We start from the raw sequence: 24,967 nt of genomic DNA on the forward strand, positions 1-24,967 counted from the left end.
TGGGGTGCTGTGAGGACTAAATAACTAGCATAAAGCACTTAAAGAGGGCCCAGCAGAAGAGGAGGCTCACTATTTGTTAACCATCATTATCAGCTACATGGAGTCTCCCCCAAGCCTCCCAATAAAAGTGGCCTCTGCTTCACCTTGAACTTGCATCACAGTCTGGCTTTATCTTTCCATTTCTGCCCTTGATGGAAAGACCCCTGTTTCATTCACACCCACAGCCTCCAGTAAGAATTCAAACGATGAGTGAGAATTCAAAGGAGAGAGGGGAGAAAAAGAAAGAACTTAGAAGGATGTCTATTGGCAGAAGACACAGTTACCGCTAGCTACCAAAACACATTTTTGCTAGAGGTTGCGGTAGAGCTTGCTGGTGAGAGTGATGTGAACTTTAAAAACAGACTTATCCACGTGTGGTCCCTGAGCACCACCGAGACCTAAGGAATAAGACTCTGAGTTTTAACCTGGGGACACCTTTGCACCCTAATCTTGAGAAGCGCTACATAGACCAGTACTTCTCAGTCTTTGTCACACACAGGAATCATCGAAGGAGCTTTTAAAAATCCCGATGCCACATTGTAAACCAGAACAATTAGAGTTTTGTTTACTTTTAAAGCAGCTCAGTTGGTTAGTCCAATACACAGCCCAGGTGAGAACCATTGGGTTGGGATAGACCAGCGATTTTCAACTCTTTTCATCTCATGGCACATGAACTCATGACTAAAATCCTGTGGCACACACACACACACACACACACACACACATATGTGTGTGTGTGTGTGTGTGTGTGTGTGTGTGTGTGTATTTTGACGATCTGACCACAAAATCGGTATAATTTTGACTCATTCGCACTCGATGGCTATTGTGGTGGCTGTTGCCATTGTTTTTGAGTCTAAGGCATGGTCGGCAAACTGCTGCCTCTCGAGCCGCATGCGGCTCTTTGGCCCCTTCAGGGTGACTCTCCCACAAAATACCACAGCCTGGGCGAGTCTATGTTGAAGAAGTGGTGCTAGAAGTTTAAGTTTTAAAAATGTGGCTCTCCAAAGAAATGTCAATCGTTGTCCTGTTGCTATTTGGCTCTGTGGACTCATGAGTTTGCCGATCACTGGTCTAAGGGCAGAGAGGTCAGTGCTCCTGGCTACATAGCCAGGTATTGCATGTTTTAAAAATTCTTGCAGCGCACCGGTTGAAAATGACTGGTCTGGACCAACCCTCCAATTTACAAGTCAAGAAACAACAGTCCAGAGGAATCAGCAGGCCTGCCCAGAGTCACACAGCAAGAAAGGGGCCAGCCCTCCGACCCCCAGGCTCGCTTCCCCGCAGCAGCGTCTGGGAAATGGGGTGAGGTGAGGGAGCCCCGGGCTTCCCTTTCTGGCTTGGCGTCTTCATGATTGGGTGCTGAGGAGGCACCTCCTGGACACGAGTGGCCGTGGGCCTTTGAGGTCCCTGGGGCACTGTGTCCGTGGGGGCCCCATTCCCTCCACCAGCCCCCCTCCTTCCCAGAGACACAGCCACCCAGGGACTGTCCCGCCACCCGGCTGGCACCGTTCTCAGAACTCAGGTGAGGTTTCTGAGCCCCCACAGCCCCAGCTCCCACCTCCTCGCAGAACTGGGACAGGCCCGTTCTCAAGTCAGCAACCACCACAGACAGTCTCGAAACCATCGGGGCCAGAGGCTCCCCAGGGACTTGTTTTTGCTCTCTCGTTAGACCTCCGATGGGCTTCGGTTTCTGACTTTTTCTGGGGTGTTTTGAAGTGGCTTTTTGTTATTCTGCCTCGGCTCACTCACCTTTCTCAGCCTCCCCGCCACGTGGAAAACACTCAGCCCTGCTCTGCCGGCCGCCGCGCCTGGATTCCATGTCAACAGCTCGCCGGTGGCCTGCCCAGGCTCCCAGCCCGTGGAAGGAATTCTGTGGAGCAAAGCTTGCCCAAGTTCAAGGAGGAGGACAGGGTAGGCCAAGGAAGCAGAGCAGCTTTCTAGGCACAGTCACCGATGGCCGGGCAGCTCTGTTCCAGGCTCACAGGGACTGCAGGCCCGGAGCAGGTCAGCACAGGGTCCCTCTCCTTCCACGAGCATCATGCCTGCTCTATGGAGGGCACACGCCTGCCAGGTGCCTCTCTGGTCTCACCTCTGCTGAAAACGGAGGGCTAGATCTAGAGCTATCCTGTCTAGCAGGCAGCCCCTAACCCCACAAGGCTCTGGAGCACTGACCATGTGGCTAGGAGGACTAAGCAACTGGATTTTTCACCTCATTTTCTCTTATTTGATGCCAATTAAACATAAATAGCTACTTGTGGACAGCAGTGGTCCTCACAGTAGAATCACCTGGGGAGATGGAAGGCCTGGGATGCCCTGACCCATCCTGGACATTTCCGTTCATTGGCATCAGGTGCGGACCGAGTGGACCATCGCTGGTGTGAGGCTGGAAAGCTGAACAGGTGACTCTAACACGCAGCCCAGTTTGAGCCCCTCTGGCCCACAGGACTCCCAGCAGCTCTCCTGACTCTGTCTTCCTGGATTTTGATTTGGTTTCTACAGTTTTCTAAATTTGAGGGCCAAGGAGCCCATGAGCTAAGCAGAATATATGTTCCTTGCAGAACATTCAAAGAAGGAAAAAAGTAACGTTAAAATCCCACCTCCCAAATAAAAGGTTAAACATTCAGGCGTAAACACTTCCAGGAGTTTCCCCGTGGATATATTCTTACGGTTTCTGCAAGGTTGGAATCACACTTTCTATTTTATAATCGGCTTTTGTCATTTTGCTTCTTTTGGTTAACAAGTATTCATATATCATCCACTGGAATGGCTACATGATATTCTAATATATATATCAACCACAATTTAAACAAATCCATATTAATATTAGTCCCAACTTCGCTATTATTTAAAAAAAACACACATTGCTATGAATATAATAATAGCAATATCTTTATGCAAAGCCATTCACTAACCCCTTAGGAAGAAAAGAAAGGAGAGGGGTGGAGAGGGGAAGAAAAATAAAAAATAAAATAACATACTCAAAACACATACAAAATTCTAAGTAATTCAAATTACTCTTCAGAAAAGTTGAACCTTGTTACATTCCTACCAACAGGAGGTGAGAGTACCTGCTTTTATGCATGCTGACTTTGGAGACTGAGATTTTCGAATTTAACACGTTTTTTAAAAACCCAAGGACTCCTTGTTGTGAAGTTCAGCACATCCTTCGTGAGCACCATGAGCCAGAAGCTGCCTGAGGTCCTGGTGACAGGGGTGGGACTGCATCGCAGCTCTCTGAGATCTCAGGGAGAGGGGGAGTTCAAGGGCTTGGCTTTAAGTCAAGAAGAACAACATGGGTGCTCACTGGGGGTGCCAGAGTCACACTGTGGAGCAGAGAAGAACAGTCGTGATTCCCCGTGGCAATGCTGGCAAGTCTGCGGGGAGGCACTTGAGCTGGCTCCAGAAGGTGGGCACAGGCTCTGGTGAACAAGACTGACATATCCGGCAAACTCTGCAAGGTGCTGGGTGCTCAGCGGTCTGCAAGGGTGTTACAGCCCTACATTTATTAACCCCCTACAGCCAGGAAGCTTGTCCTTCTATCTATCCCACAGCCCCACAGGGCAGCTGAAATCCCTTCCCTCTGGCTGTTTGCAGGGGGAGCAGTAAACAACTGTTTTCATTCTCCACAAAGTCTCCTTCAGAGTCTTCTAGATCAGTACAAATACCAAGAAGGATAGACTGTGTTTCTGTTAGATTTGTCACTCTTTTAAAAAATATATATATTAGCAATAACAACCATGCTTGGCCAGTATGGCTCTGTGGATGAGCATCAACCTATGAACCAGGAGGTCACAGTTCAATTCCCGGCTGGGGCAAATGTCCAGGTTGTAGAATGCATTAAAAATAACAATAATAAGAATAACCTGTGACTCAAGTTAGCCAGCCTCTTGCCTTCTATTTTCATGAGTGTCTATAACCCACCACAGACACACACACACACACACACACACACACACACACACACACAGACACCCTTTATGCCAAGTCTCTGACGTACTAGCATTTCAGGAATAAGGCTTGGCCTTTCTTCAGAAGTTCACTGAAAATGAATTAAGGAACTTGCTCAGCTGTGACTCGGAGCAGGGAGGTAAAAAGGGTATGGCAATCCTGGAACCTTTGAGTCTTGGGTCTCGTTTTCCATCTGTTGACGGACAGTCCCCCTTTCCCTAATTCTGCCCCATTACGTCGTCAGGGACAGAATCAAATTTCCCACCGGCCATGCCTTCACCTTCCTCTTCTCCTCCCAGCTCTGTGACACATGTCCCCGGAGAGTCCCCACATCATCACAGAACAAAAACAAAAACAGCAAAGAAAAACTACCCAACCTCCCCCTTCCCGCCCCCGCCACTCCACGGGGGGGACGCCCACATGATGCGGGTTCTTCAACTCAAGTTTCAAATGCCTAGAAATGAAAAGGCCCTTTTTTTATTTTTCACTTCTGCTATTTACACATAAATACCTACCAGGGACCTCTACGCTCAACCCACCATAATTCAAGCCTATTTTTAGGTTTCTCAGCTGAAGAAACCTACAAAATGCTCAAAATGGGCTCCGGCGATTCAGTCAACAAGAAGAAGGAGGAGAAGGGGAGACAGGAGCGCAGTTGAGAACCTGCTGGGGGGATGGGGGGGAGGGGGGAAGGGCAAGCACCGCCCCCTCACCCCCGATTCCACTTCATTTCATCCTCACAGGGACTCAGAGAAAAAACCCTGCGATCCATCACTCATTGTCGGATAGTGAAACTGAGGTCTGGGGAGTTAAGCGACTCTTCAGTGGTAGGACCTGGAGCTGAAACCAGAACTTACTCAAAAGCCAACGATCTTTGTACTGAACACTCCCCCTCTCCATCTTCCTCCAGTTCCAAAGCAGAGAGACCTTCTTTACCTGCGTGTTCACACTCCTCCTGCCTTAGGTGCCCGCACCTTGCCCTTTTCTGCTTCGGAACAAAGATAGGATCAGCCAGAGAGAAGGTTCTGGAAACATAAGGGTCCACACATTCCAAAGCAGTGGCATAGGCTTCATTCTGACCCACGTCAGTAATAGGCTCCTTGCTCCCTGTGGATCCTGGTGGGGGCAAAGCAGAAGCGAGTTGGAGCTCACGGACAGCAGCATGGGAGACCGCTAGGTTTGGAGCTACGCAGATCTGCGGTGGAATCCCAGCCTGAACACTAAGGCACTTCCATGTCACTAAGCCTCTCCTCCTCATCTATACATCGGCAAGAAAATGCCCATGGCAGGGTAATTGAGACACCCAAATGAGACTATCTGAGAGAAAGGGCCCAGGCCGGATTTGGGCACATGGGCATCATCTTTAATGTTTCCTTCTCTTCCTCTCTCACCTCCTCAAGAGAGGGGTACAGGGCTGCCACCAGGGAGCCTGGCCTGCAGGGAACTCTGGTGCCTACCTCTGATAAGGCTCAATAGACTCATGTAGGCCTGGCAAGAGTACCCATAGAGACCTACATACCATATGCCCAGATATTTATATGCCAACCAAGCTAATAAACTGTTCAATAAAATGGGTTCTATCCCATTTTGAAAATATATATTTTCCATAATGAAAAATATATCTCATAATGATCTAGATCACATGTGTCAAACACAAGGCCCGCGGGCCAAATCCGTCCCGCCAGGCCTTGCAATGTGGCCCGCACCGCGCTGTCATCACTGCACTCCACTGCGTTTCCATCACAATGACAGTTTATGACTGTTCAGTAAACCATTCGGCCCGCGATTTAGGCTGGATTTTAGATTTTGGCCCCTTCTCTGATTGAGTTTGACACCCCTAATCTAGATGGCCATGTTCAAATTTAGAATTCTCGGACTCCTGGCCCCCAGCCTGGGCTTGTAGCTCATTTCCCTTCTCTTCCTAGCCCCCGGGCTGTCAGCTAAGCTCTGTCTACGACCTCACCCTCCTAAACAGCCACTTTGGGCCACTTTTTACTTTGAGGCTTTCACTGGTTGTGAAGCTAAGTTCCTGGTCACCAACTAGTGTTGTGGCAGGGAAAGAGGAGGGAGAGGGGAGTTCCATTCCTTGTTCTCTGCCTCTGACTGAGCCTCCTTCGGGGGAACTTCTGAACTTCTCCGAGTCTCTGTTTCCTCATTTGTAGAATGGACATCACAGTGCTTACCTCACAGAATGGTTGTGGGATTACATGAGTCAATTCAAGGCCTCACCGACAGCAGGTACTGAACGAGTATTAGCTCCTGTCGTTCCTCAAACAATAGATGATCCTGGAAATTGGCAATCTGCCTCATCAGCCTGGGCTCTTCCCCAGAACCCATGAGCTTTACACAAAAGCCAAAGTTGGCACTAACCTTTGGAGAGCATGGGCAGATGGCCATGCAGATAGCAAGAGATATTCCTAGTAAGCATCCCTCTTCTGCCCAACTCCTCCCTAGCTGTCCCAAGGAGTGACCACTCTTTCATGAGCTCTAGGTAGAGCTTGTTGGTGGTCAAACCAATAGATACATGCTTCAGTTTAATAGAATGCCCCCTGGTTGAGCACCAAGTCCATGCCAGTTGCTATGTTAAACACCTAAGAAATAAGTAAGGTGCCACTTAATGGTAACCTGATGGAGGGAGAAAGATGGATACATGCCTCTGATACAAATTAGACCGAGAGATGCTATCATGGCATTATGAACAGCATGCTGTGGGCACGCGGTGTCGGGAATTCTTCCGGGGGTGGGGCTCTTTGAGCTAGGTCTTAAGTGATGAGTTAGAATCTAACAGGGGGAGATCCGGGAGCCAGAGACGTCTTAGCCTGCGAGAAGAGCATGTGGAAAAGCCCAGGTGAATTAAAGCACTCGGTGCCTTGCAGGGAGCCCACAGCTGGCCCAGAATGGTTGGAATACACAGTGGATACATGTGGGAAGTCAGAGATTGAGGCCAGAGCTAGTGAATGGGCTGGGTTGAAAAGGGCTTTGATTGCCACGAAGAGGGCCCAGAGGAGGGAGAGCAGCGTGAGCTCCTTCAACCATTGTGAGAAGGAGCAGGATGGTTTTAGGACTCCCCCGAGCTGTCCTTTCTGACCAGAGCTCTACTGGGATTTCCTAAATGCACAACCTACACTTCTCTACAGCCCCTCCGGGAGATGCTCAATGGGATCTCCAAATATGTGGCCAGAGAGGACATCCAACATCATCTGGCTCAACCCCCAGGGAAGGAAACAAGAGAGGAGGGGCTTTTGGATGCTTGGCTGGCTGAGCTGAAACTGGGACCCCACACTCTTCCACCCAAACCAACAGTCTCAAGCTAAGCAAGCATCAAGACACCTGGGCTTTCTAATAACGAAAATGCAGAAACTCCATAGTTAAATATGCAGGATTGGCCCAGAGATGGGCTCAATCAGGGGGTGGGGCAGGAGTGGGCATTTGATTTCTCACTTCTCATTCATCACTTGCCACGAGACCAACGTCATCATTTCTTGCCCCTGCTTTCACTACACAGGCTATTTCAGGCAAAGTTTTCCATTGCCCTTGCCACCTTGCTTTCGAAGTCAACACCAGTTTCACTGAGGGACAAAGAGAACCATGGGGACTCTGTGCAACCCTCAACCCTCAGTAAAAAGTCTCTGGCTTGGAGCTACTGAGGACAGTAGGACATTGTGGTCAAGCCGCCCCTCCTTCCTCACTTCCCCCCAATTAGCAGAAACTAGAATGGCATGAGGTTTTGCTAAGCAATTCTGGAAGAATAACTTGCTCCCTTTTACCTGCCTGCAGACCCCCATCCTCACTTGTCCCCACCCCTTCCCTCAGGGAGCTTGGCGACATGAAAAACACAGACCCATAAACCCTGTCTCTCAATGCCCACAGAGCAAAACAGGAAGCATCTTCTTGTCAAGGCAAGCTCATTGTGTTCTCTGTGCACGCGCAGACAAGTGGCAGGAAACCGCCACCGGGCCGTGGCAACAGGTGCGAGGGTGACCTGAGGCTTCTCGCCAACCTGTGCCCAGGCATCCTTCCCTTTTCTTCGTCCTGGCGAGCTCATGTTGGTTCTTTCCTTCTTGGTGGCCCAAGATCTGAACAAGACTTTAAAAGATTGTAAACTCTAAAAAAAGTATAGCCTCTCTCTAGATATAATTCCTAATACCAGCCAGCATAAAATATACACACATATGCTGAACTTCAAAGAGCTTCTTTTCTAGATTGTTCTGATGACAAAAATTCTAGGTAAGTCCAAAGCAGAACCTTCCTTATCCCTTTGGAGCATCCCTGTAGGGCCGGGGCCCTAACTCCAGGCCAAATCTGCCTGTTGGGTTGCCCAGTCACTTTCCTTGGCATCACATGGGAATAGATTGTACCCAAGTGAAATAAAACAGGGTTAGAGGGAGAGGGAGGGGTTAAGAGGTGTGATCTTAGACTTTGCCCATTGAATTACAAGCCCAGAGAGACTGGGAGCCATAGGACATTCTAGGTAGAGCCCAGAAATGGGCACTTTGACCAGAGCTCCATGTGCAGGAAAGGCAGGACTGGGTTTCTGGGTCTGCTTCCTTCTTTGGATCTTTTCAGATCGGAGACCTTCTCTAGAAGGTCTTTGTTCTTTCTGGCCCTGTTTTGTCTTAGGATAACAGGAGGCTGAGTTTATGGAAGACTAAATCATGTGCCTGTTTTCCTCCTAAGAGACCAAGTGGTCACAGTTGGACTGAATGACTCTGAAGGTTTCTCCCGGGTTCTGATTACTACTCCTTCTCAGAAACCTTTGCTCAGGAGCAGGACTTCCCCAAACACAGTGCGCATGTTCTCAGAGAACACGGAGCCTCTCCTGAGGGCATCTTTTCCAGGCGGGGACAGAACAGCCAGGGCCTGAGCCCTTCAGGTCATGCCTAGCGTCAGCCTGGCATGGCGGGAAAAGTCCCTGAGCTTGAAGTCAAAGGTCAAGCCACTTCTTCTCTTCCAAGTCTCTGTTTCCTCAATCAGAAAATTGAAACCTACCGAATAGCAACTCTGTGGGTTAAATGAGATAAGATATAAGAATGTACTTAGAAATGTGGAAGCCCCATGCACACGTGGAGACATTGTTTTCTGTGAGTTGGCATGCTCTCTGGCCAGTAGTTGACCAAGGCTTATTGCAAGGAGGCCAAGTTTAACAGGGTGGCTCTCCCTGGCTCCTGAACTCTCAAACTGAGTGATTCTGAGAAAATAGGCAAACTGCCCAATGTCTGCCTTGACACTTGCTAGTGACCACTCACAATACCCTCCTCTCTCTGCCTGGGTCCCTCCTACATCCCATAAACGCCACTTTTCCACCGTCTTCCCAATTCCCCTCCTATGTGCTCCTATGGTGAGCTGGGCTTTGCCAGTCCCCCAACATTCGCTCTTACTACATTGTTCTATAATTTTGTTTTCCACTATTTTTATTTTTATTTTAAATATATATTTTATTGATTTTTTTTTACAGAGAGGAAGGGAGAGGAATAGAGAGTTAGAAACATCAATGAGAGAGAAGCATCGATCAGCTGCCTCTTGCACACTCCCTACTGGAGATGTGCCCGCAACCAAGGTGCATGCCCTTGACCGGAATGGAACCTGGGACCCTTCAGTCCGCAGGCTGACGCTCTATCCACTGAGCCAAACCATTTAGGGCAACTATTTTTAAACATTATGAATTATTTAATACATAAAGTTTCAAAGAACACAGGGAGACCTTTGTCCACCACAAAGCTTTATCAGCATAATTGACACTCCTGGATTTTCTTTTCCATTTGCATCCTCCTCTTCCCCCATCCTGAATTTAATGCTCACCTTCCCATGCATGTTTTTATTCTGAGTAATTGCTTCTTTATTTTTCTATCTCCCCCGCTGTTATGGAATGAATGTTTGTGTCCCCTGAAATTCACACGTTGAAACCCTAACACCCAGGGTTTACCTTTCCAGATGGAACCCCTAAGAAAGTTATTAAGCTGAGTAAGGTGATAAGAGTGGGGCCCTGGCTCAACAGGATGGATGTTCTTAGAAGAGACACCGGTGAGCTCACTTTTTCTTTCTGTCTCAACCCTTGCACATGTGCAGAAAGGCCATGTAAGGACAGGTGAGAAGGTAGCCACCTACAAGCCAGGAAAAAAGACTGACCCAGCTGGACCTTCATCTGGGATTTCCAAGCTTCAGAACTGTGAGAAAATCAATTTTTGTTGTGTAAGCCAATCGGCCTGTGGCATTTTATTATGGCAGCCGAACTGACTAACACACCCACCATGCTCAATGTGAACTTGGTGAGCCAGGAAGCATGGGTGTTCATCTCTGTGTCTGTAGATTCTCGCGCTGTGCTTGCCACATGAGAGCTCATCAAATACTTGTTGAAGGAAGTCACTGCAGAAGCAAAACAGGTGTCCTAGGGCCCATTCCCCGAGAGCAGGCTGTTCTCTGCTGTGCCATGATGCAGGTCCTCTTCAAGCTGCTGCCGAGACCAGGATCTGCAGGCAGCTCCCAACAAAGGAAATTGAGAAGGAAGAGAAAGGCGTTCCAGAGAAAGTGGTGGCATCTTAGGAAAAAGTTGAAGTCACTTCATCAATCAATCAAATGTGTACCGAGCACCTACTTGGTAGGCATCCAGTGTTGAACAGCCTCCATTTCCGGAAGGCAATCAAAATGGAACAAAAGCCAGGGGGTCCAGAGATGCTCCAGGAATGAGCAAGCACGATGTATTGGCCTCTGTAATGGGCATGTCCTTGGTTCAGACACGTGGGAGGATCCATGGTGCTTCAATCGGAGAACAGGAAACTGAGAGCATGCCTTTCCTTATAAAACAAAGCGCATAAACCCTTGTGCATCGATAAGGGACTTCCCTTCTCAAGTCCCTGCTCTGACTTTTAAGGTTCTCCAGGGTCAGGAGGCAGCAGTCTCAAGGAGTCGGCTTCTAGTCCCTTGCTAGGCATGCAACACACGCTCTCAACAGGATGGATGAGACAGAACCTTCTGTGACAGAGGATATCACCCATCATTGAACTATGCCAAATTACATTTTTTAAAATCTGTTTTTAAAATCACAGCACTCATTGGGGGCAATGAAAAGACTACCCTAAAAGTACATGGCACCCTCTTGTTTTTAAGAAGCACAAAGATCATTCTAGGATATAAAGCAGTTTACATACCATCGCTGTACATGCCAGTGTGGCCGTCGCTGAAGTTAAATGCTGTGGGAGTTCAGAGGAGGGAGCACAGGGAAAGTAGGCCTGCCTGGGCCTACAAGTTGGGATGGGGTTTGACAAGTCTTACTGGGTTCCTCTCACACTGGCCTTCTCACAGAGAGTGGATTCACAGCCACTAATTGCACCTGAACAGACAGAGGGGGAGCTCCCAGTCAGTGTTGAGAAGCATTAGAGAATCCCCATTGTCCACCTCAGAGACCAGCTCAGAAACGAAAACTAAACACCAAAGTGTGCAGTGTCCATGCAACCAGAGTTGGAGGGGTTGGGAAGGACAGTAAGAGGAGGAAAAGGGTCTGAGTTAGGCACCACCACTTGGCATCCAGCTAGGACTGCTGAGATTAGAATCAGGAGCAGCCCTTTATCCCCCTGACAACACGGTGCATCTACCATAAAGCCCCCCGGTCTTGCCCCGGATACTGTGGACACTCTTGACATGGAACCTTCCATAAGGGCCTCTACCAGCTGGAGAACCAAGAAAATCCTTGAGGACAATAAGGAATATCCGGAGAAGAAAGCCTGGAGCTTACATGGTCCAATCCCACTACTTTTCAGATAGGCATCCAAGAACCTAGGAGAGAAAGGGACTTGCCCAGGGTCACATAGTCAGTTATAGCAGAGGAAAAGCTGAAACACGGGTCTTCTGTGTTTTCTGAAAAAGGGCTCCAGGAGGAAGCTTCTGGAATAGTTCCAAACTGAAGTTGCTCTTCTCCTCCTGACCGACACCCTGCCCAGATATAACCCATAAAAGTCCTTCTCACCTAGTTCAAGAGATTGCTGGATTCCTAAAAGCCCGGGGCTAAGGGGAGGTTCAGTGAGGCTTCTCCTGTCCCTGTCAGGGAATTTGGAATAACAGAGAGTGGTTAAGCAGTGGTCAGGATGCCACGAGAAAGTCCTGCACTTCACACTCTCTGATGCCAAAGTTTAGATCTCTCCTAGGTCCATGGTCGACAAACTGCGACTCGCAAGCCACATGCGGCTCTGTGGCCCCTTGAGTGTGGCTCTTCCACAAACTACCATGACCTGGGTGAGTCTATGTTGAAGAAGTGGCGTTAGAAGAAGTTTAAGTTTAAAAAATTTTGGCTCTCAAAAGAAATGTCAATCGTTGTACTATTGATATTTGGCTCTGTTGACTAATGAGTTTGCCGATCACTGGACTCGGTGGTCCAATCTCTTCACTTTACATCTATAGAATACTTCACCCAACATTAGCAGAATGCACATCTTCTCAGGTGTACATAGAACATTTTACAGGATAGACCATATGTTGGGACATAAAATAAATCTCAATACATTTTTGAAAATTGGGATCATACAAAGCACTTTTTTTTTTTATCACAATCAATAAAAGGAGGAAATTTGAAGAGTTCACAACACACTCACTCCTAAATAATCAATGGGTCAAAGAAGACTCACAAGGGAAATTAGAAAATACTTTGAGATGAATGAAGATGAAAACACAACATATCAAAACCTATGAGATGTAGCTAAAGCAGTGCTTAGAGAGAAATCTAGAGCTATAAATGCCTATATTAATGGGGGGAAAAAGAAAGGTCTCAATAAAGAACCCAATCTTTCACCCTAAGAAATCAGAAAAAGCAAACTAAACCTAAATCAAGCATAAGTGAGGAAATAATAAAGGAAATAGAAGAACTAGAGACTTTTGGAAAGGAGGAGAAAAATCAATAAAACCAAAAGTTGGTAAGGGAAAAGATCAGCAAACTTGACAAACCTTCAACTAGACTTACCCTGATACCAAAATCACACAAATGCAACGAAAGAAAATAAACTATCTTTGGGCATATATCACTTCTCTTCTACTATCCATCATCTGTCAGAGCCTCTCTTTAGTCAAACCTACCCAGAAGCCAGAGGGCAAAGCAGTTTGGGAATGTAGTTCCCTGTGGCACTGGGCAGGGCCAGGAAAGGATGGAGACACAGCTCACACTGTCACTGGGCTCTGATTCCCCTGCGCATGGTATTCGGTCTATAAATATTTATTGAATCAATAAATGGCCCCTTTTCCCCTGCCCTGGGCTGGGTCCTTCTTTGTTTTTGTTTTTTTAATTTGTTTGTTTTTTGGTGTTTTTTTTTTATTTCTTATTGATTAAGGTATCACATATTTGTCCTCAACTCCCCATTCCAATCCCCCCTCCCTCCCACTCATGCCCCCTCCTCACTAATGTCCTTGACCACTGGTTAGGCTCATATGTGTGCACACAAATCCTTTGGTTGATCTCTCCCTTTTGTCCCCAAACCTCCCTCTGAGGTCCAACAGTCTGACCCATGGCTCCTTATCTCTGGGTCTGTTCTTGTTCATCAGTCTATGGTGTTCACCATCTCCCCTAGATGAGTGAGATTATGTCCTACTGGAAATATAAGAATCAAAAATGAGACAAGCAATAATCATTATGCTGAAAGGCATATGAATCAGTCTGTAGTGAGCTTCTTTCTGGACCACCAGTTCTTTTGAGACCCAATTTCAATGTCAAACGGTTCCTCATGTGTACATGTCAGAAATGACATTTCAGTTTGGGCCCTTCTGAAGGACTGCATGGGGGCTTTCTGACTGTAAATGACTCAGTGATTCACGATCCTGAGACCAGCACGTGGGCTGGCACTGGTTCACATCTCACACCCCTGGGTCCCTGTGAGGCTGGACTAGAGGGAGGAGCAGGTGTGGGAGGGGCAGAGAAGAGGGTGGCTCTTCTTCACGACTTAAAAGGGGCTCATACCACTTCCTTCCCAGACAGGGGAGCGCAAGCCGGGGCCCAGCCTTCCTGTGTGGTTTCAGCTGCCCTGCGCAAACCATGGACTTGGGTGAGTGGGGGCCTCCGAGTGGGAGAGAACAGTCCCCAGATTGACTCCGGGGAGTGGGGGTGGTGGGTGGGGGTGGAAGGCGGGAAACCCTACCAAAGACGTCCTGGTCTGCTTTGGTGGAAGTCAGAATGCCAGGCAGGAAGGGTGCGCCCTTCAGACCTAGGGGAGGGGTAACCATTGGTACCAAGACAGACAAAGGGGTCGAGGTCGTGTCTTTCCAGTACAGTGGGACAGAAGAAGGTGGGCGGGGCTGGTGTTGGCGCTGATCTGGACAGCACCTGTTCTTGCTTCAGGGGTTCAAGAGGGTGGGAGGGTGATGGGTGAGGCTCTCCAGACCTGTCTCACCAGGGAGAGGTCCTCAGGGAGCTCCGGACCCTTCCCTCCCCCTCCGACTCCCACCCTACTGCCCTGCTGAATAGGGATCAGGCTCTCCCTTCTCTTGAGGTTAGGAGGAGGTGCAAATCCAAGGTGACTGCGTTGTGCAAATGGTACTATGCACGCCAATGCCAGCTGATTGTTTCTCTCGGCTGCACATCCCACCAGCCTTGCTGGTGCCTCCTGCGTGTGAAAGGCTGGGTGAGCAACATCAAATGGACCGGCGAGGGCCGTTCAGCCCGGAGAAGTCATAGCCGGGGCCTCAGCGCAGTCACCTGCCTCCTTTAGTCGCTGTTTCTACAAAGGACTCTTCCCTCTAAAAAGCCTATCCTCCCATCGATCCCTGCTCTTCACTGGAGAGAGCACCAGGGAAGCCCTGAGAGGTTGGGAGGGGTTCGGAGGGGTCCGTCCAGCTCCAGGTGCCCCGTTTGTAAATCTCAGCCGTGGAATCGGAGGTTACGCAGGCCAGGTTCCTGGATGGCTCGTTCTCACCAGCGAGCATGTGCCTCGGTGGCCTCAAAGCCGCAAGCGGTTGGCTTTGAAAAGTGAAGGTTCCCTGCTGTCCTCACAGCCCTCGCTGCCACCGCTGTCTCTGCCTTTCCTCCCCGCCTCCCCGCCCAGAAACCTGGGCGGACCCAGCAAACCACTGTGACAGGGTTAGAGTGGCCACGCCGTGCACGGACTGGACTCCTGGAAGGCAGGGTCTGATTCTTGCATCTCTGAATCTGTGCTTTGGGGGAGGAAAGGGGGAGCAGAAAAATGTTTCTGGAATGAATGAATGAATGAATGAATGATTGAATGGTGTCAAGAATTCTGAGCTGTTTTTAGTGTTTTCAAAATCTCTTCCACCTTCCTCTCTCTCCTCCCAGCAGCCTACCCTCTAATCCCACACCCCAGCCATCAACAACCCCCCCCCCACCACTGACCACAGACACAGGATGCAGCCTTCACCCACCACAGACCCTGCTCCTGACTCGCTGCTTGACCTCTGTGAACAGGACCAAGCAGTAGTGGGCTGGGAAACTGGCTCTGATTTGGAGTGCCTGCCAATGACCATGGTGTAAATTCTCCCACCATCGCTGATTTCAGGATTCCCACCAATATTAAACCATGGAATGACTGAACCCAGAATCGGAGAGAGAGATGCACTGGCGAATAGGAGAGAGAGATGGCACTGGCGAATGAGCCTATGAACTGCCAGCACCCCACTGAGGATCCTCCGCCAGGCCTCGGTTTGGGGGTCCTAGACTCACAGGCTAGCCATGGGAAGGGAAGGCAACGTCTGGCCCAAGAGAAAGGGACGCTCTCATTGCTTTGCTCAGTTAGAGAGAGCCCAACGGCCAAGCCCGAAACACTGACAGCTTTCGGTCAGAACAACCTTTAGGCGGTTGGTGGGCAAGTCTGTTTTTCTCTCTTCGTCTGCCCGGCAGGGAGCAAGGGTGGGTGAGGGAGTTGAGTTTCTGTTACACAAAATGAAAATGCCAAATCCGGGCTGAGCTGGTCTTTTTCACAGTTTGAATGTACAGCCCGGAGGTGCCCTTTCCACCTTTAAGAAATGTGGCCTAAGCTCTCAGAATTCTCCAAAACAGAGAAAAATAAAATAAACCTGCCAGAGACTTCTCTCTCTCTGCTTGGTCCAATACGGCAGCAGAGGGGACTGCTGAAGGAATTCAGGGACCATCCCTCTTGGCTTTCCGGGAGCTTGGCTGGGGAGGAGGGGGACGCTGCAGCCTAGAGGCACTCTGGGGAAATCTCTCTGCTTGTTTGAGATTTCTCGGTTCCTTTCGGTCAACTCTCATTGATTGAGGAATTCAGGCTTGACCAGTCGCTGGGAGAAAGACATACATGTCACTACGCCAATGCAGTAGAATGAGATACAGTGCTGATGGGGTGATGGCTAAGGTGCTTATAAAGCTCAAAGAAAGAAATAGCGAACATGAGTCAGGGGAGCATTTAAGTTGGGTTTTGAAGGGTGTGTAGGAGTTAGTAAACCAGTGAAGGAGCAAGAGGCCAAGGATGGGACTGTGATAGTAGACTCGACTGCCATTAGAAACCAACAAGATAAATGTGGGAATGGCCATAAGATGGAATAAGGGGAGGGGAGCAGAATGAACCAGACGGTGCAAGCCCCACTTAAAGGCAGACAAACCTAATTTTTTGTAGATTCCATGCAGCCAAACCAAGTATCCTGGGGGCTCAGCCTGCAGGCTCCTAGATGGTCAGCTCTGGCCTGGCCAAGGAGGAAGGGAGGAAGGGAAGCAGGAGGGACGGGCAGGGCTGATCCTTACGATTTTGTATGGCATTCCTAAGAAGTTTGGGCTTTATCCTGAAACTGATGGGGAGCCAGTGACGATTTTTCTTCTTCAGTTAGCTGAGTTACAGGGTAAGATTTGTGTTCCAGAAGTTCTGTGACAGCCAGGGGGCAGCAGAGCCTCAGGTCAGGGCAGAGGTGGGGGGTAGCTCTGAGATGATGGGGGAGTAGCGGGGAAGCAACAGCACTGGGTGACCATCGGGATGTTGGGGTGTCAGGATTCCCTTCCTGCTCCACGGAGGTCCCTGCACACAGTACGGGCCCCAAAGCCACCCCAAACTTTTCCTCAGAAATGTAGGGTTACATTCAGATGTAAGAGTTCCGATCAGATCTTATAGCCATCTCTTAGCAGCTGTGTGACCCTAGGCAAATGGCTTAACCTCTCTGGACCTCTATTTTCTGAAAGAACGAGAACCCCAGGGAGAGCCCACAGGATGTTATGAGAGAAAGAAACCTAACAACAAGGACAGGCACAGAGGAGCGGTTAGGAGTGCCGTTTCTGGGGGTCAGACAGGCTCAAAGCCCACGTCTACCGCTCACCAGTTATGACTCGGGGGAAGTTACTCCTCTCAGTGCCTCGGTTTCCCAGGGCCTACCTCACAGGCCTTTTGTGAGGACGAAATGCTCACCCACGGAAACAGGTTGCTGTATAAACAAGTTCATGTATAAACATGAATGCCAGCACTGGATAAAGCAGTTGACTAGATTCAAACAGCTGTCAGCCATCCCTGACTAGCGTCCTCTGAAAGAGAGTCCCCCGTGCCACCACCTTCCCCGCTTCTTCCCTCCCCCTCTCTTACCCAAGAAAGAGAAACATGCTGGCAGGTGAGGAATTACAAAGAAGAAAATGTTTCAGGTGGCTTTTAGGACCAGCTGATGGGCAGCCATGATCCCCTGAGGGGCCTGAAGGTCCTGGGAAATACGGGGATGGACGTGGAGGGCCGGGGCGGGGGGGAGCGTGCAGCCAGCCAGCAATCCCCTCCTCCCAGACAAGAAGAGAAGTCCTCTCGCTGGGGGCTCGGGTTGGAGTGCCAGGGAATTTTCTTTGCATCACGACCATTACTGGAAACGTAAGGACTCAGAAAATACCCACCCCATCAGCAAACCATTCCTCAGCCCCTAGCTAGGATTTCCAACGTTACTGGCCTCACCCCAGGCTGCTGCCCAACGCCAGTTGCTGTATGACTTTTGTAACAGACAGAAGTGATCTGACTCACGGCGGCCAACCAGGCCCCCTCCGCCCCACACCAGAGTTCCCCTAAGTTCCCATTGGCTCACCTTCTGTGAAAACAGCCCCTTCTGATCCTACAAGGTCCCTGCTCATTCATCATCTCCAACACACCTGGAGTGAGAAATCACCTGCACACGCACACGCACGCACGCACACACACACACACACACACACACACACACACGCCCCAGCTCCCTAGACAGTGGGGGGGAAAGAAATGGGACAGGGCCCCGGCGAAGGGGCTAGCAAGTAAAACAGAAACGCGGGCCTGCCTCCTCATATTTCACCGGTTGACTTATCAAAACTTTGAGGTTTTCGGTTCTCACTGACAGTCAGAGTGGGCTTTCTCCGGGGTAACCGAAAGACTCGCGTTTAAAGAAACCTCGAGCGCTTGAGTCAGTGGAGGATGGGCGGTGCATGCGTTGGCCCTGAGGAGAGTGTGGTTAGGGCAGAGACACGGCCCGCAGCTCAGGGGTTCCCGGGGCGGTTCAGCCAGAAAGGGGAATGAGAGAGAGGAACTGTGGCTGTGCACAGGGACCCATATTTTCCCCCGGGGCCGCAAACACTCAAGCACAAGCTGGGGACAAAGGTGTGGCGGGTGCCTGTCCCAAGAAACGGACGGCACAGCTAGGAGGGCAGGTCCAGGGAGACAGCAGAGGCCTGACTGCCATGCTAGCTATGCAGCAGGGACTTCCTCCCTGGGGTTGGGCAGGGAAGTCCTAAGGATTTAGAAGGAGGGGTCAGGAGGGGGGTACAGCGGAATAATGATTTAGGAACGTGTCTAGCAGTAACGTGCAGTACGCCTTGCTTGAGGTGAGAGAAACAGCTATCTATTCATGTGGCTTGATGCCAGTCCTTTGCCCAGGAACCCCTCCCCCCGCCCCTAAGCCCAAGGTGGACTCTCCAATTCCAAAATCCCCGCCTTGGGCAGTTAGTCCCTCTGGAGAACATTCCCTGCGAGCTGGGTGTCATACTTCAGGACCTCCAGCAGGTGGTGCTGTGACCAAGGACTCGGATTCCCTGGGAATTGATCCTGCCTCTTGGGAAGCGGGAGCCTCTGCTCGCCTGCAGGCCCCCTAAGGAGCCGCTGAGCACGCTGAGTCTCCCAGAAGGCGTTTAAAGCGGGGTTCCCACCCCTTCCCGGTCCCTGCTTACTCGTCAGCTCTCATCGCCTGGGCACCTCCCCGGTTCTGGGCCTGCGCGAGGGGAAAGGGGAGAAGTCCCTGCCCCAGCGACAGGCTGAGGCGTGGGCCAGGTGACTGGATGGATGTCAGCTGAAAGAAGGGGTGCGGGGAGCCCCATGAAACACTCCCATCCAGTCCTGAGAGGCCAGTACGTGTAGGGGACACACACATACACCCCTCCCTCTACCTCAGGGCCTTCCTTGCTTCTGGGAGCAGAAGGAGGAGGCCATTCTGATCCAAGAGTCAAGATCAGTTGAGGCTCAACCTTGAGGGTTGGCCTGGGCCAGGGTGGACTCTCTGACTCCAAAAGGGGCCCTGAAGAGCCAAGGAAGGGGAGAGTGCCCCGCATTCTCATCTGCTCCTTTCGGGGGCCCCACTGTGGGGGAGGGAGAGGAGGTGAGGGCAGCGAGTCCGGGCAACCTGCCAGGCTGCTCCGAGGCACAATCTGGTTCTGATGTTCTGTTTCGGCAGAAGCAGCGCCGGGAGCGGGTGACGAAAGCTCCCCCAGTATCTCTATCTTGCGGCTTCCTTACCAACAAGGAGCCGGCCCTGCCCGGCACTAACGCTCTCCTTCTTCCCGCAGGGAAGCCCATGAAGAGCGTGCTGGCCGTGGCGCTGCTGGTCATCTTCCAGGTGCGGTGTCCTCCCTCCTCCACCCCCCTGTCCCCCGCCCGCCCCTCCCTGGTCCAGGGTTCTGGGGGAGCCGCCGGGCATTGGCTGGAAGGAAACGGCCCCAGACACCACCCCACGCGCCACGCATTAGGCTGATGGTCACCCCTCTCCCTCTGCTCAGTGACCCAGCCCAGTGGTCAGCAAACTCATTGGTCCACAGAGCCACATATCAACAGCGCAACCATGGACATTTCTTCTGAGAGCCACATTTTTTAAACCTGAACTTCTTCTAATGCCACGTCTTCAAAATAGACCCTCCCAGGCCGTGGTATTTTGTGGAAGAGCCACACTCAAGGGGCCAAAGAGCCGCGTGTGGCCTGCGAGCCGCAGTTTGCCGACCGCTGCCCTAAACGGAGTCTTGACCCCATTTCAATGAGAACCCGAGGGAAAGAAGGGACCGCCCCCTTTCCCACCCGCTTCCGATGTCCCCATCCAACAGACGGACATGGAGCTCGCCCTGCGCCGCTGAGCTCTGAGGGAGCGGGCAGCTTTCTGCAGGTGGGAGTGCTGCACGTATGTGCGCACACCCGGGCCCGTGCAGCTTCACATGTTTCCGTGAGCTGAGCAAAGAGCCTTTGGTGCGGTGGCCTGGTGACTGTCCTCTCACCCCAAGCTGCCTCCCGCCCCAACCTCCCTCCAGAGGCTCCCCTAGAAGGCCAGTTCCCTTTTGTGAAATAAGACGCGTCTGCCCTCCACCGGAGGCGGGCGAGCGAGGGGCCGGGACCCCGGAGCGGGAGCGGGTGGAGGGGCGCACATTCTGGGGCCTGAGCGCAGCAGGGGGCAGGGCCTCCAGCTTACAAGGCTTCGCTTCTCAATCCCAGAAGTGGAGGCGGACACCGGCCCCCCTCCATCCATCCAGAGTTAGAAGCAACTTGGAGCTCATGCAGTCCACTCTCCCCGCTGTGTGGGGGTGAGGGCTGCCTTAGGGGGGGAGGGGGCAGCTGAGACCAGAGCTGGAGAGGCCCTGCTTCGGAATTGGCGCCGCCCCAGGCCTGGAGGCCGGAGGGGCGGCTTTCCAGGCGCTCTGGCCAGAGGCGGCCCCCGCGCTGGGCCCTGTTCCCAAAACCCCAGCCCAGAGGCCCGTGGAGCTTGGGCTGCTGCCCACAGCCTGGCCCCCTTCCCCGGCCCCACTCCTGCCCCTCCCACTCCCCCCGCTTCCAGGACTCCGTAGGGGCTGTATTACCACAGGGCAGGCTGGGAGGTGGGGGAGGGGGAGGGACAGCTGGGACTCGTTCTTCTCTTTACTTGGGTGCCTGGAGGTGGCTCAGATGGGGCAGGAAGTGGTGGGGCTGTGGGCTGCACAGGCCTCAAGCTCACGGGGGCGGTGGGTCGGAAAGGGGGAAAGCGAAGGCAGAGGTTGCGGGGAGCACACTTCACAGAGGCTGCGCAGACGGCCCTCCAGGAAGATCCAGAACCCCCATGTCCAGGGGCCCCAGACCTAAGGCGGGGTCCAAGAGCGTGCAGGCAACAGTGACGGCGACGATGCTCACGATAGGGATCACACATTGACGCTATCGCTCTGGGCAACCCCAGAGCAGTGAGACCATGAGCCCCTTGGCTAAGCTGGGCCGTGTCCCCCTGTCCCCTTCCCCGCAGGTGTGCCTGTGCCAGGATGAGGTCACGGACGATTACATCGGAGAGAACACCACGGTGGACTACACCCAGTTCGAGTCCGTGTGCGACAAGAAGGAAGTGCGGGACTTCAAGGCCTGGTTCCTGCCGGCCATGTACTCCGTCATCTGCTTCGTAGGCCTCGTAGGCAACGCGCTGGTCGTGCTGACCTACATCTACTTCAAGAGGCTCAAGACCATGACCGACACCTACCTGCTCAACCTGGCCATGGCGGACATCCTCTTCCTCCTGACCCTCCCCTTCTGGGCGTACAGCGCGGCCAAGTCCTGGGTCTTCGGCGTCCACGTCTGCAAGGTCATCTTCGGCATCTACAAGATCAGCTTCTTCAGCGGCATGCTCCTGCTGCTCTGCATCAGCATCGACCGCTACGTGGCCATCGTGCAGGCCGTGTCGGCCCACCGGCACCGGGCCCGCGTGCTCCTCATCAGCAAGCTGTCCTGCGTGGGCATCTGGGTCCTGGCCACTGTGCTCTCCGTCCCCGAGATGCTGTACAGCGACGTCCTGAGGAGCAGCAGCGAGCAGGCCTTCCGGTGCTCGCTGGTCACCGAGCGGGTGGAGGCCCTGATCGCCATCCAGGTGGCCCAGATGGTGGTGGGCTTCCTGATCCCCCTGGTGGCCATGAGCTTCTGCTACCTGGTCATCATCCGCACGCTGCTCCAGGCGCGCAACTTCGAGCGCAACAAGGCCATCAAGGTGATCATCGCCGTGGTGGTGGTCTTCGTGGCCTTCCAGCTGCCCTACAACGGCGTGGTCCTGGCCAAGACCGTGGCCAACGCCAACGCCACCACCACCTGCGCGCTCAGCAAGCGGCTCAACATCGCCTACGACATCACCTACAGCCTGGCCAGCGTGCGCTGCTGCGTCAACCCGTTCCTGTACGCCTTCATCGGCGTCAAGTTCCGCCACGACCTCTTCAAGCTCTTCAAGGACCTGGGCTGCCTCAGCCAGGAGCGCCTGCGGCAGTGGTCGTCCTGCCGGCACACCCGCCGCTCCTCCATGAGCGTGGAGGCCGAGACCACCACCACCTTCTCCCCGTAGAGGCCTCTCTGCCTGGACTGGACGGACCTCCCCCAGGGCCCCCCGGGTCGGGGGACGGGGAGCAGGTGACCTGACTCAGGACCCAAACGCTGCTGAGGGGGAAAGAGAGTTCTGGCCCTTTAAGGTGTATCTCATGGCGAAAACCCATGCCACCCGGGACAGACGGCCATCGGAAGACAGGGACTCAGGCCTAGCTACCTCAACCACGCTGGCAGGGAACGTGGCTGGTGCGCAACCAGCCCCGGCCACACCCCAGCACCAAAGCGGTTACCCCCAAACCAACAACACCCAAAAGCGAACGCGGAGAGAGTTCACACCTCCTGGAGTCCAGGGATCGGCGCCGTGAGAGCCAGGGCGGTGCGAGGGCCCAGGAGCCCTCCGAGTGAACCTTCCCGGGCCCCGGGCCAGGTCTTCCAGAAAGCAAGACGGTGTGTCCAAGGCCGGAGGCGATGGGGAAACTTCTTGGCTGGGCAAGGAACGGGAGACGCCAGCGAACCCTCTGCATCCCTCCCTCCCGCCCTCCCTCTCTCTTTTTCCACTGTCGTCCGAGCCAGCAAGAAATGGCAGCCTCCCGGCCTCCCCAAAAAGCACACTCGCCCCCCCAGGCTCTCCGCGGGGAGAGGCGTGGCGGTTCCCGCAGGCCAAGCCCGGGGCCTCCACCCGGCTCTGGGGCGGGATGACGCATGGCCAGACCTTCTCGGGTGTCTCGGCTCTGCGAGGAGGAAGGACGGGGCCAGGAGCAAGGCGAGGGGCCGGGGCCGGGGACGGTGCTGGCTGCCAGGAGGCCAGCACGCTGCTGCTCTGCTCTCTGTCCCGGAGACAAAGCACTGTCGTCCTGTTCTGCTTTCAATCCACGGAGAGAGCACGTTCTACTCAAATAAACGTTTTCCCCCTCGGGGGAATGAAGCTTTAAGAGAAAGGGGGAACGTTTTCTCTTTTTTGGGGTAAATGGCAGATGAGTGTGTTGTTTTTGCAAACCCCCACGCCCCGCCCCACCGGACCTCCCCCCACCCCACCCCCACTTCCCTCGTCCCCTTTCCCCTCTTCCCCTCCTGGCTTCATTCCGCAGAGCTGCTCAGAGCCAGGTCTGAGCTGGGTAGGCTCGGAGCCATCCATGACAGGGCCCCCGGGGGCGAAGAGGTGGGAGGACGGGGAGTGCAGGCGGCGTGGCGTCTGGCGGACAGCCCTCCAGAGCTCTCGGGACAGGGATGAAGCGTCCTGTGGCCAGCAGTGACCCGGAGACATGGGTCTGAGCAGAGCTTTGGGGAGAACCAGGTTGCCCCTCTCACCTCGGTGGCAAGGAACTCCCTGACCCACAGCAGCATGTGGATGTGGAAACTGGGCTGTCCCAGAGCAGCCTGGAGCTGCTGCCCCGAGCCTGGTCAGTCCCTCGGGCTCCAGAACTGGTGTTTGGAGGGAGGGCCTCCCCTGGGCACGGAGAGCACAGCACCTGGAGGAAGGGGGCTCGGGATGGCCCAGAGCAGAGGCTGCACCCTTGGCTGGATGCTGGAGAGCCGGGTCTGCCCATTACCCTCCGCTCTGGCAGCTGCTGCAGCAATGGCCTTCCCTCATCATGGAGGGGCAGGCGGGGGGAGACGAGGAGGAGCAGCCACAGCCCACCGGGCCCGGGCTCCCTCTCCCTGGGTGCCCTGCTGTCTGCCCCACACTCTGATTTCTTCAAGCCAGAGAGGTTAGTCCATCCTGTGGTGTGTGAGGAGGCTTCCGAAGGGCCCAGCACTGTAACAGCTCGGGGGGCCGGGAGGGGCAGGGGCCGGACGCTCAGGCCAAAGGTGACTCCTCCAGTTTTCCGGAGCACAATGGAGCCTGCCAGGTCACGAAGCCCCTTCTCCAACCTTGTGAGCACATCGCATTGCCCTCCTCCGAGGGACGCGCTGGCCACGACTTGTCAAACGGGCTCCCAGCGGCATCCTGCGCCCTGGGAAGAATGAGCCTGGCACAGCGCAGGTGGGGGGCGGGGAGGGGGGAGGCAGTGATCCAGCCCTGCAGCCGCACTAGATATTAAAGATGCAACTGCGTGCGTGCCAGCGAGCGGGGGCGAGGGGTGATCCTAATGGGTGTGCACATCCCGGTGAAAAAAGGCCTCCGTTCCTGAAGGCAGGAGGGTAATGAGCGGTCGTGGACAGGAAGCCAGGCCAACCGCACAAACAGGCCACCTCGGCTCCAAACACTTTTCTAAAATAACCGGACATCTCCAAGTATTTGCAAAGACAACAAAACACCCACCAGCGTGAATGCCTTCTCGCCGTGGCTGGTTGCTGCCTGGCCCTACTCCCTTGCCCAACCCTCTCATATACCTCCCGTGAGCTCCGGGGAGCCCCTGGGAAGACGAACCAGATTCACTATGGAACCCCGCCCCCCCCCCAAGGCCTCCCCTCCCCCAGGGCCTCTCCCCTCTGTCTCTTTCTCTCTGCTTGCTTCATGTACTGCCCATGTCCCCAGGTTCATGGCTCACACAGCCCCTCCGCCTCTCTTGCAGCTTTCCCCTTCTCCCCATCGC

General features: G+C 53.1%; 1 protein-coding gene across 1 annotated transcript; it reads left to right on the forward strand.

Annotated features, from left to right (window-relative positions):
• The first annotated feature begins 13,916 nt into the window (after positions 1 to 13,916).
• On the forward strand, positions 13,917 to 23,340 carry CCR7 (C-C motif chemokine receptor 7). Its single transcript, XM_036407797.2, has 3 exons — positions 13,917 to 14,006; positions 19,691 to 19,740; positions 21,376 to 23,340. The coding sequence occupies exons 1-3, from the start codon at positions 13,997 to 13,999 to the stop codon at positions 22,447 to 22,449; spliced, it is 1,134 nt and encodes a 377-aa protein (XP_036263690.1). The 5' UTR covers positions 13,917 to 13,996; the 3' UTR covers positions 22,450 to 23,340.
• Positions 23,341 to 24,967: the final 1,627 nt, after the last annotated feature.

The sequence above is a fragment of the Pipistrellus kuhlii genome, unplaced genomic scaffold (genome assembly GCF_014108245.1).
Source record: "Pipistrellus kuhlii isolate mPipKuh1 unplaced genomic scaffold, mPipKuh1.p scaffold_m20_p_37, whole genome shotgun sequence".
Taxonomy (NCBI): domain Eukaryota; kingdom Metazoa; phylum Chordata; class Mammalia; order Chiroptera; family Vespertilionidae; genus Pipistrellus; species Pipistrellus kuhlii.

Excerpts from the sequence above, each read along its gene's own strand:
- CCR7 (XM_036407797.2), top strand. Across the intron at positions 19,741-21,375 it reads CGCTGCTGGTCATCTTCCAG|GTGTGCCTGTGCCAGGATGA; the intron begins GTGCGGTGTCCT and ends CCTTCCCCGCAG.